Source organism: Solanum verrucosum, unplaced genomic scaffold (genome assembly GCF_900185275.1).
Source record: "Solanum verrucosum unplaced genomic scaffold, falcon-dt-bn FXZP01000287.1, whole genome shotgun sequence".
Taxonomy (NCBI): Eukaryota; Viridiplantae; Streptophyta; class Magnoliopsida; order Solanales; family Solanaceae; genus Solanum; species Solanum verrucosum.
In genome coordinates, this window is record NW_026020292.1 from 2,348,373 (window position 1) to 2,365,984 (window position 17,612).

The following is a 17,612-nucleotide window of genomic DNA, read 5'->3' on the forward strand; positions in this document are numbered from 1 at the left end:
CTTCTCCAGTCGATCGTTTTCTTCTCCTTCGCGCGAGTCTGCTGCAATGTATGACCTCTCTTTTTTCTTCTTCTTTTAAGTTTTTCTCAAATCTCGACCTCTTATTCTTCTTCAATTCTCTTCTTGACTTCTTTTTCTTCTCTTCTTTTCTTCTTTTCTTCTCTTTCAGTTCCTTCTTTTCTTCTTTTCTTCTCTTTCAGTTCTCTTCTTTTCTTCTTTTCTTCAGTTTCTTGTTGCTGAACCCAGGATTGTGAATCGGGCTGAGACTGCTGCTCACTGCTCTGTTTTGTTCACTGTCACTGCTGACTGCTGTCTCTATTTAATTTATTTATTTTTAAATAAAAATTTGTATTTAGAATAAGGAGGGGTATTTAGGATCTCTACCATCTTCTAAGAATAGACTTTTAGAGTTCTAGTATTGCTTGTCAATTGTCTTTTGAATTATTGGGTCTTTAAAGTTCTAGACTTTTAGTATCTAGTAAGTAGTATCTACTATTAGTTTTTGAATTGAATTATTTGCTAATATATGTTATTGCTATTGAGATTATGGATATTTATATATGCAATTAAATATTTTAATTTTTGGTATTAACTGGCGCCTCATTTCAAAAAGGCGAGGCAGGCCCTTGTCGCCTTTCGCCGTCCAACACACTGTCTTAAGGCTAGGAAGATGGTCTCTAAGGGTTATATCTACCATGTAGTCCGGGTTAAGGATTCTAACTCCAACACCCCATTTCTTCCTATACACATCCTATCTTTGTTCCACCATATAGAATGACTCCAATTGAGTTAAAAGAGTTGAAAGACCTCTTAGATAAGGGATTCATCAGACCTAGTGTTTCCACGTGGGGTGCCCCAGTTCTTTCCGTCCCAGTCCTTTTCGTGCATAAGAAAGATGGTTCACTCAGAATGTTTATCGAATACTGCCAGCTAAATAAGACACAAATTAAGAATAAGTATCCTCTCCCCATAATTGACGACATGTTCAACCAGTTTCAGGGTGTCACTTGTTTATCTAAAATTGATCTAAGATCTGGATACCATCATTGTAGGTTAAAGAGTGTGACATTACAAAGGCAACTTTCCAAACTCGGTATGGTCACTATGAGTTTTTTTTATGTCATTTGGACTAACCAATGCTCCTGCAACTTTTATGGACCTCATGAACAGAGTGTTCAAACAGTACCTCAACATGTTCGTTATTATCTTCATAGATGATATTTTGATTTACTCCCGTAGTGAGGAAATTCATGTTGATCACCTCTGATTGTTCTTCAAACTCTCAGGGATAGATAGGTGTTCATTAAGTTCTCTAAGTGCAAAATTTGATTGAGATCAATTGCATTTCTTGTGCTTGTTTCTAGTGAGGGTAATCAGGTTGATTCTCAAAAGATTGAGGCAATGAAGAATTGGCCTAGGCCCATTAACCCCAATAGACATTAGGAATTTTTTGGGTTTAGCTAGTTACTACAAAAAGTTTGTTGAGGGGTTCTTATCTATTGCTGCTCCGTTGTCCAAATTGACACAAAAGAAGGCCAGATTCCAATGGCCTGAGGTTTGTGAGAAGAGCTTTCAGGAGTTGAAGGCTTGATTGACTTGTGCTCTAGTTTTTACTTTGCAAGTGGGTACAAACGGTTTTGTGTTTTATAGTGATGCTTCTAGAGTTGGTCTTGATTGTGTTTTGATGCAGAATAGAAGGGTCATTGCTTATGATTCTACACAACTTAAGGTTCATGAGAACTACCCCACTCATGACCTTGAATTAGCAGTCATGGTGTTTGCCTTGAAAATTTGGCGTCATTACCTTTATAGTGTGCATGTCTATGTTTTCACAGATCATAAGAGCCTACAGTATGTCTTCAATTAGAAAGAGTTGAATCTTCGGCAGAGAAGATGAGTTGAGCTTCCCAATGATTATGACATGAGTGTGTTTTACCATCCGGGTAAAGCAAAATGGTGTTGTTGATGCTCTTAGTAGGTTGTACTTGGGAGTATTGCTCATAAAGAAGAAAGTAAGAAATAGCTTGCGAAGGAGGTGCATAGACTTGCACGTTTGGGAGTTCGTCTCACGAATTCCAATGATGGTTATTTGATAGTGTAGAATGGTTTTGAGTCGTCACTAGTGATTGAAGTGAAGGGAGAAGCAAGATAGTGATCTCATATTGCTTTCGTTGAAAAGTAGAAAGTTGAAGTTTTCTCTCTTGGGTAAAATATTCTTCGGTATCGAGGTAGGTTGTGTGTTCCAGATGTGGACAGCTTGAGAGATCAGATTTTGACCGAGGCTCACAGTCTCAGATACTTTGTTCATCCAGGTTCCACCAAGATATACCGTGATTTGAGAAAAGTTTTCTGGTGGAATGGTATGAAAAAAGACATTGTTGATTTTGTAGCAAAGTGTCAAAACTGTCAGCAAATGAAGGTTGAACATCAACGTCCTGGTGGTAAGGCAAAAGAGGGAGATGATTAACATGAATTTCATAACAAGCCTATTGAAACTTCCGATCCATTCACCTTGAGAGAAGATAAAGTAATTCTCTTGAGGCTTTTATTTCAATGTCCACCGGGTAAAGAGAAACCTCATTAGGTATATCAATTCTATTGAGGCTCATAAGGTTATAAAGATGGGAAAACTACAGAAATTGGACCCATTAGGCAAAGTATTTACCTGAATTGGACTCAACCCACTATATTTATCCTGATTGCCAAACTATTTACCCGAGTCCCGACTGCCCGCTTGTTCAATTCATTGAACCACTGCTTCTTTTCATCCTTGATACCATCGAAGTATATATACTCTAATGGTATCAAGCAGTAATTGAGCAGTCCTTTCACTGCAACACTGCTTGTTCCTCCTTGATGCCATCAGAGTATATATATACTCTAATATCAAGGAGTAACTGAGTAATGTTTTTATTGAAGCCAATATATTTCTCCTTTTTTTCTCTTTTTTTGCTCTATGCAATCACTTTATATTAAAGTAAATATGTACATTAAAGCTAGATATTATGCAGTTTGACTTTAAAAATTTTGGTACATTTATTCATAAAAGAAATTTAATGATTAATATTACGTAGTTTGATTTTAAAATTTTCAGTACACCCATTCATCAATAAAAAAATTACTTATGCTATTCTTGAACACCCTTTGTGAAATTTCTGGCTCCACCACTGCACATGTGTTACCACTCGACTAATAATCTAACGATTTCTTTCTACCCTTGGGATTGATTCTACCCATATTGGAACAGAAAAAGCTAAATCATCAACCACCATTGTCATCACCCACAGAACCTGATATGCCCACAGGCCAAGGAAGACCATATCCTTCTGGCTTTTGGTCTCCAACTTGAATAAAGTGAGTGAGGTTTAATACAAAGACGTCCAATCTTTGCCAAGAACGTCCCTGACCGAAGCCTTTTAAACCATCATCATAAGGAAACAAAAGTTGCTGGATTATTCTCTACTGTTTGCTTTACCATGGGTTCATAATGTGGGACGAGCTTTCCAGGCTCCAAAGATGCTCCTAACCTGGGAAGTCATCCAAGCAGCATGGGCAAGGTGTAACGCCCGCAAATGGTCTATATCAGACAGCATTCCAGAATTTCTAAAAATAGGAACCTTTGGATGATACATTAATTTTTTTGTGATCCATAAATTTGAGATTCAAGATGTTTCAGTCAGGAAGCCATCATATACTTCAATTTTTTTTATAACCACCATTATATGCTTTAATCTCAGAAGCAAAAAACTAATAATATAAGAACAGAACATTGTACATTAGTCTGACAATTATTTTATCGAAGACTTGAGAACTGAATTTCCTTACCTGGATAGACCTTCAGTTGAAATAGCAGCTACCACTACAAGAATTCCAAAGCATACCATGGTAATACTCCAAGCAGCAAGTTTTCTTCTCCTGAGTTTATCTTGAAAATATACAAAATTACACACCACTAAAAGATATTGCTGAATCAACAGATTCTAAGAAATGATGATTTTATAGTAGCTTCAATTGTGATAAGAAATTCATTTAGAAAATGTAACTCGCAGAAAATTCATCTGAAATAGCATTTGTTTCTCAATCATAATTTGGATAAGCACCAACAATGCCCAGCCTTATGAGAAACATAGGAAACCATCCCTCAAGTAATCACAAGGACAACAGGAAACTTGATGAATAAAGATGCTTTTAAAATGATGCTTTGCTGCTCATCTCTCTCTTTCCCTCCCCTCTCTTTTTTACAAATAACAATCATTTAATTACATTCTTGTTGCTACATCTTTAGAAAAAAAAGGAAAGAAAAAATAGAAAATAGAGAGACAATATAGAAGTGCCTGCACTTGGATACGCAAAGCACATTTTCAGTTTTCAAAGGGTTAGATGTCATATAACTAACAGAAAATATTTTCAGAAAAATACAGAGATCTTTTGGGGAGGAATAATGAACTTCTCAGAGAACCTTGAAAGGCTAGGTGGCAGACAAACTGAGATAAAAAGGACAAGCTTTCAAGCTAGAATTATCTAATAAGGCAAGACAAGTTCTCTCCTACAGATAACTTTATAATAAAATGAATTCCAATGAAGCATATTATATTCTTAACAGGAAGGTAATTGTCAGACAATTTTGAGAAAGCTTTCAACAAAAAAGACATAAGTAATTGCATGCAAACCAATATATTATCTGGCATGTCTTTATATGCTCACTGTATGTCACAAACCATCAAACTCGAAATAAATTCACTGAACAATCAATAACATCAGAAGGATACCTTGAGCTACATCACTCTGAAGAAGAGGCCTACCAGCCACATCTGTTTCAAAAGCATCTAAATGTTGACCACTACTGTTGCAAGAATTATGAAGAGCTTCAGCTTCTTCTCAACAAATCTTAAGTTTATTACCATTGTGCAAATGATACTTACACATTCGATTGCTGGTCAGATGGCAGAAAAGGCAGTTCATCTGGTGGAACATATCTAAGTATCAAGATTGAAAGAGCAACTACGGTGAATGAGAGCAATGTGCCAACACTAACCTGCAAAAAAATGCAAAAATTTTCTAACTTCTCTTTGAATTCTTCCAAACATTCTTTTACTCATGGAAGTCTTCCTACTTGTAGCTTACCATTCCCGCTAGCTGAGAGACATCCATAAAGAAGGCTAGGATTGCAATAAAGATACCAGTTGCTATGGTGCCCTTGACAGGAACTTGAGTGTGCCTACTGATGTCTGAAAAAAATGATGGCAGCAATCCATCCCTAGCCATTGCCATCAGTATTCGAGGCTATTTGTTTGCCACAAAGAGAAAGAGGGAATTGTTATCTAGGGAGAAAGAGAGATGGATTTTAATCCTAAGAGAGAAAAGATTCTCTCTGTTTCAAAATGCATCATTTTTTCCTCAGTTTGATAAAAAAAAGTTCCTTCTGACAAATCAGTCTCTGTTTAATAAAAATTTAATCCAGCTCTATACTTGCTCAAGATTGTAAAAGAATTGTAGGTTGTCAGAATGACTTTGCTGCTCTTCGTTATTTGCTAACCTACTTGGTCTTGTTCCCTTGAAGTAATCTTGGTTCAAGTTGCATGTAACTAAATATAATCATATAGTTAATACCTGTGGAATAATTGCCCCAATAAGACTTGCACAAAGAGCAGTCACAGCTCCAGCGGTTATAATGTAACTGCAAGCCATCAAAAGAATCAAGTTCAAACAACGCCTAAAACGTACATATTGAGAATATTAAACTGTAGGTTATGTAACAAACTTACACAGCCCATTCCATGCCATAGCCTGCAAAAGCAGAGGAAATTGGTGTATCGGGGTCCAATGCGTAGTATGGAACTAAACCAACAATAACAGCTGATACCAGCATATACAAGATGACACATATGGATACTGCAATCCCTATACCGAGAGGCATGTCACGTTGAGGGTTCTTTACCTATTACGTCAATTGTAAGTAAGTCCGTGTTTTAATTGCAATAAAAATATATTGATGCAACTCTGTCCTATCCTTGAGATTCAGTCATGCAGAATCCAGAAAAACAGCAACTTTTAAGCCAACAAAAAAGATGAAAAATATTTAAACATGCCATACAAATGAAGAGAAGATCACAATAATTAAATATTCTACACTAGTGATTCTTTAAGAAAACATGTATCTACAAACTCAGCGCATCGTCCAATTATCCTAGGTATTGCAGCACAAAATTCTTTTATTGGATGTCTATTGATGATACGATGAATTTTGTCAATCTATATCCCAAAAAGAAGAGGAATTGTATGATGCAAAAGAGATTTGGAGTTCGAGCATGGGAGAAATTAAGATTTTAGTGAGAAGAACAATAGAGGGACACAAATGAAGAATTTTATGTATAACCTTGTAATGAAGATGTGGAATGGAGGTCAAAACTTAAGAGAGAATATTATCTTACGGGATGGGGTAGAAATCGGGGAGGAAGTTCTTGGATGAGAAAGTATGCGAGACGGCTAAAAGTAGGATAGAGACTAAGGTCTCAAATATCACGGTGTCGCCGTCACAGAATGCTTTATTATTCATAGAAGAAAGAACAATGTGGCTTTGATTAAAAATAAATTAGTAGACTCTAGGATGAGAGTGTATAGGCAAGTAATTGAACTGCATAAGCCATATGACCATGTTTTTTTCATGGCAGTGGTCTCAGGCTAGCTTGTGTACACCACTATTCCATCAGGTACCTGCTACCTCCCACATAGAGATATTGCTTCATTGAAGTACCTCAAGGAAGAAGAATTGGGTGAAGTAGAAGACTTATTTGTTAGTGTATCCACCACATAGTTTACATACTCAAATACCTGGTAATTCTGCCATCAAGGCATAAGCAGATAGGAAGAAATCAACTTTGTAACAGAGAATATGAGGTTTGGAGAGAAATCGTAGATTTATGCAATACAGAAATTAAGAATTGGGTGCAGAAATTTCATTGAAGAATGATTAGAACAACTTTGTATTTTCATCATATGCACTCAAATATAAAAATAAATAAATAAATCAACTTTTCTCATGTGGAACCATGAAAACTAGTGAAGGAAACTGTAGGCCTTTAATGATATGCAGCTAATACCTCCTCAGCTGTGCTAGCAACTATATCAAAACCAATGTATGAAAAGAAGACTGTCGCAGAGCCAGCCAACAACCCATTTATTCCAAAAGAGAAGTACCTAGAAACTCAAGAAATGCATCAGTCCAAATGCTGGTGGTATGTAAGACAGTAAAGCCATATACAAAGAGACACTTACCCACTAGAGACTTCATAACCTGGCCACCCAGTCTTACATCCCAGGTATGCACCAGCTAAGATGATAAATACTAACGCACTAATATTGACAGTTGTAATTATGGCTTGCGCAAGGGAACTCTGCATATGATATTTTCCAGTTGCAGGAGTGCAATGACAGTGCAGTTGAAGACAAGTTAGACAGTAGATAAAGGAAATTGAACAGAAGTTCTTTTAGTGGGAAAAGGATGCACCTCCTTGATCCCAGTGCATAATAAGGCAGTGATAATGACAACTAAGATTGCAGCACCAGGGTCTACTACTATACCAAAAAGGGTTTGACGAGCCAAAATTGAGGGCAGTTTATCTACACCACCAAAGAACGAAGCCTGCAAATGAAAATAGTACTTATTAATGGTTAAGAAAGTCCTTTCATCCAGTGAAGTGGGGAACTGTATCACGAAGCAAAAAAGAGAGGGGGGTGGGGGTGGGGTTGGATTGAGTATTGAAAATTATAATTGCTGAACAAAGGCCTTTTTTCAAGTGATTGTGGAGTAATACTCGAGAGGAAATTCCTTACTGGAAGAAAATTGTACAGATTACAAATGGTACCAGCAATTTCTGGTCTACTAATCCTGCTTAGTTCCCTCGTAGCTGTGGTTTGTGGAAGAATATAAGAAAGATTATTGGAGGAGCACAAGGAACCAATCCAGTTAAAGCTAGGGGGTAGCAAAAGAATAATTTTCTGGTATGATGATTGGCTGGGAGATACTCTTCTGAGAGAACAGATTTACTCAGCTTTGCAGAAAATAGCAGGCCACGGTGAGTAATGCAGAAATAATCAAGGCATGGACGTGAAATTTAGAAGGAATCATAATTGATTGAGAAATGAATAATATGGCTAAGCTTCTTCAACTATTGGATAGCTTACAGGTTCAGCCTGATAAATCTGATTGTCATTTTGAAAATTTGAAATTGCATAGCAGTGGAACATTCTCAAATATATCAGTTTTTGGGTATTGTATGACGTTGGCAGATGTTATAAAAAAAGTGCTCTTATTAAGGTACAATCTTTAGTTGGATGCTACACATGAAGCAATTTTAAGTTTTTAACCTAGTATAACCGGCAGAGAAGAGGTTTGCATATACATAATCGATGTCACATGTGTGAAAGAAATTGAAGAAGTAACTTCTTCTTCATTGTCCAAGACCATGTCTCAGCTTCTTTCACTTGAGAAGCTAAAGTTCCCATCCTTTTACAGCTAAGTGTAGTTTGATAGACTCTGGGATTTCACCCTATATGATAAAGAGAGGAGAAATGTTTGAACACATGCAGGCTGTGGTTCTAGTTTGAGTCTTCATCACCATCCATTATCAAAATAAAATTCTCCCGTGCTTGACCCACTGAAAAAATCCGGCTGGCACACGTGTGTATTGGAGGGAGGGGGGGTGAAGATATAATCAACTTAGGAAAAGTGCTCTTTTTCTAACAGCTTAAACGTTTAGAAGAGATGATCACACAACTCAACATAGTAGTAGAGCAGACAGAGGTCCAAGATTCGAGTTTCACCGCCAACCATTATTAGAAAGAATTCTCACGTGTTCGACCCATGAAAGAAGAATCAAGCCTATATTAAGTACATGTTTTCTCTAACAGTTTAAACTTTTAGATGAGATGATCGCACACTACTTAACTGTCGATGCTATCGAGATATCTCTACGTCTAAGGATATTAATTTATGTCTCAAATTATCGTGAAATTGGAAAATTACTTTTGTTTGAAGGCGACTTGTGCAACCTCTATCCTATTTTTAGTCCAATGAACTATATTTTTTTACTAAACACATGTTTAACACTATATCCAATAATATCCCATTTTTAATCCAATGAACCAAACATATACCAATAAAAGTGCATCCACTAAATAATCCTGTCATTATTTAATCATCGCATTATAATCCCAGTATAACTTGTTCACCAACCAAATGTTTCCCTTAAAGAATAATAAAAACGGTTCAGATAAATAACTAACTAATCAAATAAATAAGAGAAGAGAAAAGTAATTTCTAATCATAAGAGTGAAAGCAGAAAGACCCAGTTTATACAAAAAAAAATTAATAAAGACATTCTACCCCACCAAATTGGGCGCTACGCCACGAGCAACAGCTGCACCACCAAGAGTGTATTCGAGTATCAAAGCCCAACCAATTAGCCATGCGACCCTGAGTAGAGTAACATTTTCTAGTGGTTACAGACTGAAAATATCCTATTATGGAGAGAAACCATAAAAATTGATTTTCAGGATCGACTATACAACAGACTCCGAATAAATTGCCTTTGCGATGATTTTCATTTTAAAACATTTCCACCAATTAAGATGTTGAGTAACAATATGCATAGATTTGACATGATAAGGAATTTCCTCTTTACCCTTCTCCAATGCAGACATACGAGTAATGATATGCACTTCCAGCAGATGGGCAACGACACGCAAGCTCTGCGTAACAAAATGCAGAAAGAGCAGCCGCTAATCCACCAATAAAGAAGGAAACAGTGAGAGACGGTCCAGTGTGCTCTCTGGCAACTGTTCCAACAAGAATATAGACTCCAGCACCTATGGTTGCTCCAACGCCTGACAGAAGTAAGGTTAACAAATCAAAGATCAGTGATGTTTAAAAATCAACGCTCACTGTCCAAATGACAGTATATCAAGGAAAAAATAAGGGAAGGTATAAGAACTAAGTATTGGCTGTCTAATTTTACTTTCAAAGAAAAAGTTAATGCAGTCCTCTATCCCCTGAATAATGAAAAACTAGCAATTAGCATTTACGTTGTCAGAAACACACTTGAAATTTACTTGACCACTCGATTATTTCAGCTAAAGTTCAAGGTGTCAGACAGAAGAAGATCCACAAAGTGAAACTGAAGATCCAGAAGAAGAGAAAGTTTATTTGTATTTCTTGATAAATTTACATCACATGAGAATAGATACTTATACAATAAGTACTGTGACTAAAGAAGAAAAGAAAATATTACATAATCAATTACAACCAGTACTCCTATAGTTAAGCTAGGAAATCAATCAATCCACACTCCCCTCAAGTTGGTGCAAAGATGTTACACATGTCGACTTGCAAACTAGTGTATTGAAAGTCTGTTAAAAGGCCTTTGGTAAACTTATCATCTAGTTGCTTTTCTGATGGCACATGAAACAAACTCAAGACACCACTTGTAACTTTTCTTTGATGAAGTGTCAATCAATTTCAACGTGTTTTGCTTGGTCATGATGGACTGGATTATGAGTCATACTGATTGCAGCCATATTGTCACAATAAAAGGAAAAGTTCCCTATTTCAAATAACCTTGATTCCTCTAGTAGCTTTTGTAACCACAAGTTCACAAACACCTTGGGTCATAACTCTATATTTTGCCTCTGCGCTTGATCTAGCAACTACACTTTACTTCTTGCTTCTCCAAGTGACCAGTTTTCCTCTGACGAGCGTACAATTACCAGATATAGATCTTCTGTCATCTAGAGATCCACCCCTATCCACGTCTGCAAAGGCTTTTGGAGGTGATCATATCTGGAAAAGTAGACCTTTCCCTGGAGCAGACTTCAAATACCGCAAAATGTGAAAGACGGCTTGCAGACTTTTCAAAATCTATTTTTAAAATGTGGTTTGTCTGCCTGGTCCATGTGTTGGGACAAGCCTGTGCTTGATAGAATTGATGGTCTTTGACCAGCCACAGACGTATTATTTTGTGAAAAATACTATTAAGTATTTAATAAGTAAATTGCGGTGTGGTGTGGTGTGGTGCGGCCTCGTGTTGCGTTGGTGCGTTGATATCGTTCGTTTGTTGCCGTAATATGTTAGGTGCAATACACATGCTGCCATAATATGTTAGGGGCATACACATGCTGGCGTAATACGTTAGGGCCCCATACATGTTGTCATAGTATACTTTTGAGGCATTATATATGTTGGCGTGGACTGTCAGGGTGTTGTGTTAATTTCCTTCACTGTCGTTTATGACAAGTCTCAAGTGTAGATTGTGTTGGGGGTATGTAATGTACCTGTTCAACATTTCTTTGGACTTATTGAGTATTACATTATGATATAATTCATGTGCATATTATTTTTGCGCTCGCTGTGTGTTTGTATTTTCTAACACTTGTTCTAGGAGTAATCAAAGGGGCAAGTCAAGGGATCTACCTAGGTTATATTCACGTATAACTCACTTCTTACCTGCATGTCCCACAGATACTATTGGCGATGACGAAGCTAATAGCTGATGAGTTTGCTGGAGTTGATCTATTTATTGAGGTGAGCTGTCGCATTTTTCGTGGATGCTACCAAAAGAGTCTATATCATTATTTTGTTGACGTATTTCTTTTGGGGTTTCACACCTGGGTCTTCTATAATTCTCTTAGATGTTCCATGGTCTAGTGTGGAATTTGGGCGAGAGCTTTAAATTTATATTTTAGAGATACTAATTGTTCGTGATTAATATCATATTGTTTGGGTACTTATTTAATTTATTAAATGCTACAAATTCATGGTTAAGGTATGAAAATTGGGTTCGCCTAGCCTCAGTGGGGTGTGTTGGATGCCTATCACGTCTAGGGGGGTATTTTGGAAAGTGACAAAATAACAATCAAAACTGTAGCTCTAGCAATCAAATGGGTAAGTACGAGGTAAGGTTCTAAAAAAAAAAAAAAAAAAAAACTGGTAACTTAAGTACGTGGTAAGTTTTGGTTTTCATCTAGCACAAGATATAGCTAATAGTACTGACACTCAAACTGAAAGGCCTCAAGCCAGTTGTCAGTCTTCTCCAAAATCTTTCTGGAACTTTTTGTGGTCACTGAAACTCAAAAACAAGTATAAACATTTCCTTAGAAAATGCATTCTTAAAGTCTTACCGGTTAATGCAAATATTTCTAAGAGATTAAACACTAGTTGTGATGTTTGCAGGGTCTGTAATTAGCAACAGAAACAATTGACCATATGTTTTTTAGTTGTCTGAAACCTCAGTTAGGGAGGAAGTTTTCTCCTATCAACTGGCCTGATTTAGAAAATATTGGGAGTTTTGCTTTATGGTGAAATGATTTTTTTGAAATGCATGCTAGTATCCAAATTCCATTGAGCCACTAACATTGAGCACTTCTCTTTTATGGAAAATATGGAAAGCGAGAAATTCATTATGTTTTAACGGTGATCATTATGAACCTATTGACATAGTTAATAAAGGCTTTATTTGATTTACATGAATATGACGATGCTTTGCAACCTTCGGCAGGTTTGACTTGTATACCTAATAGGATTTAAGATGCAACAATTACTATGGCAAAGGATGCGATTGTTGTTTTCACTGATGCAGGTTTACAAAGGGAAAAGGAAAAGTCAAGCATTGATATGGTAACTATAGATATGTGTGGTTATTTGTTTCATGCCTTTGGCACCCCTATTCAACTTGTAGGGAAAGTCATAATGCTAAAGCACTAGCAATTCGAGAGGCTTTGGAAAGAGCGCGACAAAATGATTGGTCAAAGGTTCAATACTATCAGATGCAAAGAATTTGCAAGAAATGTTACAAGAGAAGATGATAGTACCTTGGGAAATAGATAGCGTTTGTGAGGATATATGGCAATGGATGAATTCTTTTGAAGAAATCAAAAATTGTATATATTCCTCGAACATGGAATGTGTTAGCTCATAATCCAGCTAAATTCTCTATTTCCAATTTATATAGGATCTCTTGGGATTCTATTTTCCCAAGTTGGGTTGTAAATGATGCAATGGTGTCATACGTACATCTGAAACATATTATGAAGTAATTTACTGAAGAAAAAAATTTTGAGAGCAAAAAATGTGAAAATTGGTCCCTTGTCTTCCACCTATTAAAGATGCTATGCCTTGTTTCAATGCTTCATGAAGTAAGCTGCAAATCCAAACCAAAGCTTTCAGCCTTTCCTGCTCCTCAACATTCTTCTTATCAGCATTCCACCCATTCGAACCATAAAATAAACTTTTTTTTCCATATTTATGAACGTAAATTAAGTTTTGGTCAATCACCAAAATGATAGAGGAAAAACACAGTTTCTCCACGGGTTCACTCGCCGGAAAAGAGAAGAGTAATTGGTAAAGGTTTTTTTAATTTTATTGCTAAAGTGTGGCTTCATCTACATTTTCTGCAGTAGCTTTTACCTTCATGTTTTAGCTGAAATTTTTGGGCTTTTTAATCCCTTTACCTCATGCTAGTTCTCACTTATTTTTCTTGGTAAACATCATGACCGAAATTTGGAAAAAAGAAGAAGCTGGGAAGTAGTAATGCTTTAAACAGTTGCCAATTTTTTGAGAGTCATTCTAAATATTTTTGAGGCTGTGTCAGGTTTGCACATAAACTGGAACAAGAGTTTCATTTACCCAGTAAACACAGTACCAAATATTGAGGACTTAGCTTACAAGCTTGGAGGGAAAGTAGGTGAACTACCAACAACCTACTTGGGAATGCCTTTGGGGGCAAAGAGCAAATCAAGTGGAATATGGAGTGGTGTAATTGAAAAGTGTGAAAGGAAGCTCGTGAACTGGAAGTGTCAATATCTATCCTCAGGTGGCAGATTAACTCTAGTTAACAGTGTCCTGGATGCCTTGCCATCATACATGATGTCAATATTCCCTATACCAGCCAAAGTAACCAAGAGGTTAGATGCAATTAGGAGGAACTTTCTATGGAAAGGCAGTGAAGATAAGAAGAAGTATCATTTGGTCAAATGGGAGGAGTTGCTAGTTAGCAAGAGAGAGGGTGGACTCAACATTAGAGATCTGAGTCCGCAGAATAAGAGCTTGATTATGAAATGGTTGTGGAAATTTGCCTCACCAGAAGTGTCTCTATGGAAGGAAGTAATAACAGCAAAATATGGCATGGAGGACAAGTGGATGACAGAGGGGGTGACCAGCCTTTATGATTGTAGTGTATGGAGATCAATCAGGAACTTATGGCTACTGGTCAAAGATAGAACAAAATGTAAGGTTGGTAATGGAGAAAAAGTGGCATTCTGGAATGACATCTGGTGCGGACAGGAGACACTCAAACACGCATTCCCTGAGCTACATAGTCTAAGTCAAGCACATGAAGCATCAGTGGCAGACTTATGGACAGGACAAGGGTGGAATTTACATCTGAGAAGAAACTTAAATGACTGGGAAATAACATTCATAGCAAGATTTCATGACACAATGGCTAGGGCTACCAACCTAACAGAAGAGCAAGATAGACTGATATAGAAAGGGGAGAGAAAGGGAGAGTTCACTGTAAGATCTGCATATGGAGAATTGAGACCTATTGAAGAGCAGCAAGCAGGATGGCCTTGGAGGATGATCTGGAGAACAAAAATCCCATACAAGGTGAATTATTTCACATGGCTTTTGGCAAAGGAGGAAGTCTTGACACACGAAAATTTGAACAAGAGGAAACACAACCTTTGCTCTAGATGTTATTTATGTGAAGAATAGGTGGAGACAGTCAACCATCTCTTTTTACACTGCAAATGGACAGATCAATTATGGCAGATGTTCATTCACAAGAGGAAGATCAAGTGGACAAAACCAGGGAGAATCACAGAAGTTCTAAAATGTTGGAATAGTGATGGAAATGCAGGAAAAAAGGAGGAGAGATGGAGGATTGTCCCAGCATGCATTTGGTGGACAATTTGGAATGAACGGAATCAAAGATGTTTTGAAGGAAAGAACAACAATATTCAGAAGACAAAGATAAACTGCCTAGGTCTTTATTATTTTTGGTGTAAGCAAGTAGTAATAGGAAATTCTGAAGATGTTTCTAATGTTATTGACTGGCTGTAATTAGAAGATCTTAGGGCTGTTGTAAGTATAAATTTTTGGAGGGGAACTACTCTTTGATGTAGTATACCTGTGGATATATAGAAGTAAATGTTACCTTTCTCAAAAAAAAAATTTAGTTGCACAATTAATTCTCTTGTTTGGTATGTGGGATGAGAAAGCAATCACATGGGATAAATGCAGGATTATTTTACCCGCGTTTGGTTAGTGGGATAAGGATAACAATCTCATGGAATGTATTAAAATGGTGGGATTAGCTTATCCATGGAATATCTTTGTCCATCCCAATCCCAATCCCAATCCCAATCCAACATTTCTATTTCTTCTATATTGGTCCTCGAAAGTTGAGGGATTTTCCCACAATTGGCTGCCCAATTTAACTCAGGCGCAAGGATTGTAACAAAAAGCTCTTCAAATGATATTATTTTATTGTGTTTTTTTTTTTGTCAATTTATATAAACTAAAAAAAGTTAAAGAAACAGTCATACACAGGGTGCTATGATGTTTAGTTTACTCAGATGGCAAAAAAGGCATGAATGAAGAAAGTTTCGGTGCATGACGAATAAAAGCTTAGCCAATAAAGAGTAAGCAGAATTACCAATTGCTACAAGGTCAAAAAGGGAGAGTTTTCTGGCCAATTGCTGAGTTGCAAGTGTTTGCTTTGTCGAGGTTGCAGCATCAACTCGCTTTCTCCTAACCAAACATCGAAATGCAGCTGAACTATTATGTCCGCCATTGTTCATCATCTCATCCTCAAGGAACTGTGTTTATGCTGTTGTTAATTTGGGAAAATTGGAAAAATGCGTTGACAAATTTAGAGATTTGCCGTCTCACAGCTCCACTCTTATAGGCCCACCCCTCATCTTCTCTATACTTGTCCAAATTATAAAATTAAAATGAATAATTTTAGACTTAATTTTTAATTTATTCTTATGATTAATTATAGTTTTTTTTTTTGTTATACTTTTTAGTAAAAATGGTATATAATAACAAACTATTAATTGAAATTAAATGCTATAATTATAGTTTGATTTAATTGTATCTCATAACAAACTGTTATTATTTCGCCTCTCTCCTGGTGAATTTCGCTCGCCACTCTCGTTCTCTCCCTCGCCTCTCTCGCTTTTTATACAAACGCAAATGTATAAAATGCATTTGTGTTTGTATAAAGCGAGAGAAAATTATATATATGCATATATTTTTGTTCCCCTCTCCCAGATCTCGTTCGCTCACTCGCCTCTCTCACTTTATACAAAAACGCAAATGTATAAAATGTGTTTGTGTTTGTATAAAGCGAGAGAAAATTGTATATATACATGTATTTTCGTTCCCCTCTCCCAGATCTCACTCGCCACTCTCCCAAATCTCACTCGCTCACTCGCCTCTCTCACTTTATACAAACACAAATGTATACATTGTGTTTGTGTTTGTATAAAGCGAGAGAAAATTATATATATAAATATAAATGCATATATTTTCGTCATATACATTTATGATTATACAAATAAGATATTTCCCTACCCAATTTTCTTTTGTCTTTCTCTCTTTCTCGCTTTATACAAACACAGATTATACAATTGATCTTTTGTATATGTATACCAAAGTAGATTATACAATTGCTTTCTTTTGTATATGTATAAGGAAATTATACAACTCCTTTATTTTGTATATGTATAGAAAAATATACATATTTATGTTTGTTATGGAGCGCAATTATGCAAACTATAGTTATAGCATACAAATATGATTTTTGCGTTTGCTATATGTGAAAGTTACTCTATTTTTTAAGATATTATATTTATCAAATTCAAAATGATATTTTTATTTATAATTTCTTAACAAATATGTAAAATCAATAATGAACCACTGAAGAGTAGGTAATTCTTCTTTTCTTTTTGTCTTTACTTCTGTAAAGACCCAAATATTCATCCAAATTCTGACATCCAAAAGTGTTCTTGTCACCTAATTGGGATGGCATACCATATCATTGAAAATAACTAAATTAACTATATCGACTTATTAAATTTATAAATCAAATTTAATCAACATAGAGTTGGGTTTCTTATTTCGATTTTAGTTGGTTCTTTCGATTTTTTTTCTTTTTTTTATAATTACACATTGATTAAAAAAAGATTAAATATATTTTTACTTGTGTGTGATAGGCTAGAACTTAAAAACTTTAAATGAATAAGAATCTTCAAAAAGATTTGTAAAATACATATGAGTACGAAATACTTTCAATCAACGTGCAATATGTTAAATTTATAATATTAAAGGCTACAGAAAAACTGAATGCAAAACAAAAAAAATTACAAAGCAGATCGTAACATTCAATCTGAAATCTACAATAGTATGGTTATAACTTTCTCGCTCGCCACTCTCCCTTTCTCGCTCGCTCCCTCTGTGTTCGCCTCTCTCGCTTTATACAACATAATTGTATAAATTGCGTTTCTATTTGTATAAAGCGAGAGAAAATTGTATATACATATATATATTCGTC

The 17,612-nt window shown here is 36.1% G+C and overlaps 2 protein-coding genes across 5 annotated transcripts in view; one reads left to right on the forward strand and one right to left on the reverse strand.

Annotated features, from left to right (window-relative positions):
- The window catches only part of LOC125834597 (cationic amino acid transporter 4, vacuolar-like), a 28,938-nt gene extending 12,987 nt beyond the window's left edge, over window positions 1-15,951 (reverse strand). The window contains exons 1-12 of the mRNA XM_049513735.1: window positions 15,711-15,951; window positions 9,684-9,885; window positions 9,391-9,475; window positions 7,508-7,642; window positions 7,276-7,394; window positions 7,101-7,197; window positions 5,766-5,938; window positions 5,611-5,677; window positions 5,125-5,283; window positions 4,923-5,035; window positions 4,770-4,843; window positions 3,826-3,925 (exon numbers count right to left, since the gene is read on the reverse strand). Coding sequence (XP_049369692.1) covers window positions 3,826-3,925; window positions 4,770-4,843; window positions 4,923-5,035; window positions 5,125-5,283; window positions 5,611-5,677; window positions 5,766-5,938; window positions 7,101-7,197; window positions 7,276-7,394; window positions 7,508-7,642; window positions 9,391-9,475; window positions 9,684-9,885; window positions 15,711-15,858 — 1,472 coding nt within the window. The 5' untranslated portion in view covers window positions 15,859-15,951. The remainder of the gene's footprint in view (window positions 1-3,825; window positions 3,926-4,769; window positions 4,844-4,922; window positions 5,036-5,124; window positions 5,284-5,610; window positions 5,678-5,765; window positions 5,939-7,100; window positions 7,198-7,275; window positions 7,395-7,507; window positions 7,643-9,390; window positions 9,476-9,683; window positions 9,886-15,710) is intronic.
- LOC125834553 (auxin response factor 8-like) overlaps window positions 1-17,612 on the forward strand; it is a 771,942-nt gene that overhangs the window by 616,142 nt on the left and 138,188 nt on the right. The gene's annotated exons all lie outside the window — the stretch shown is intronic.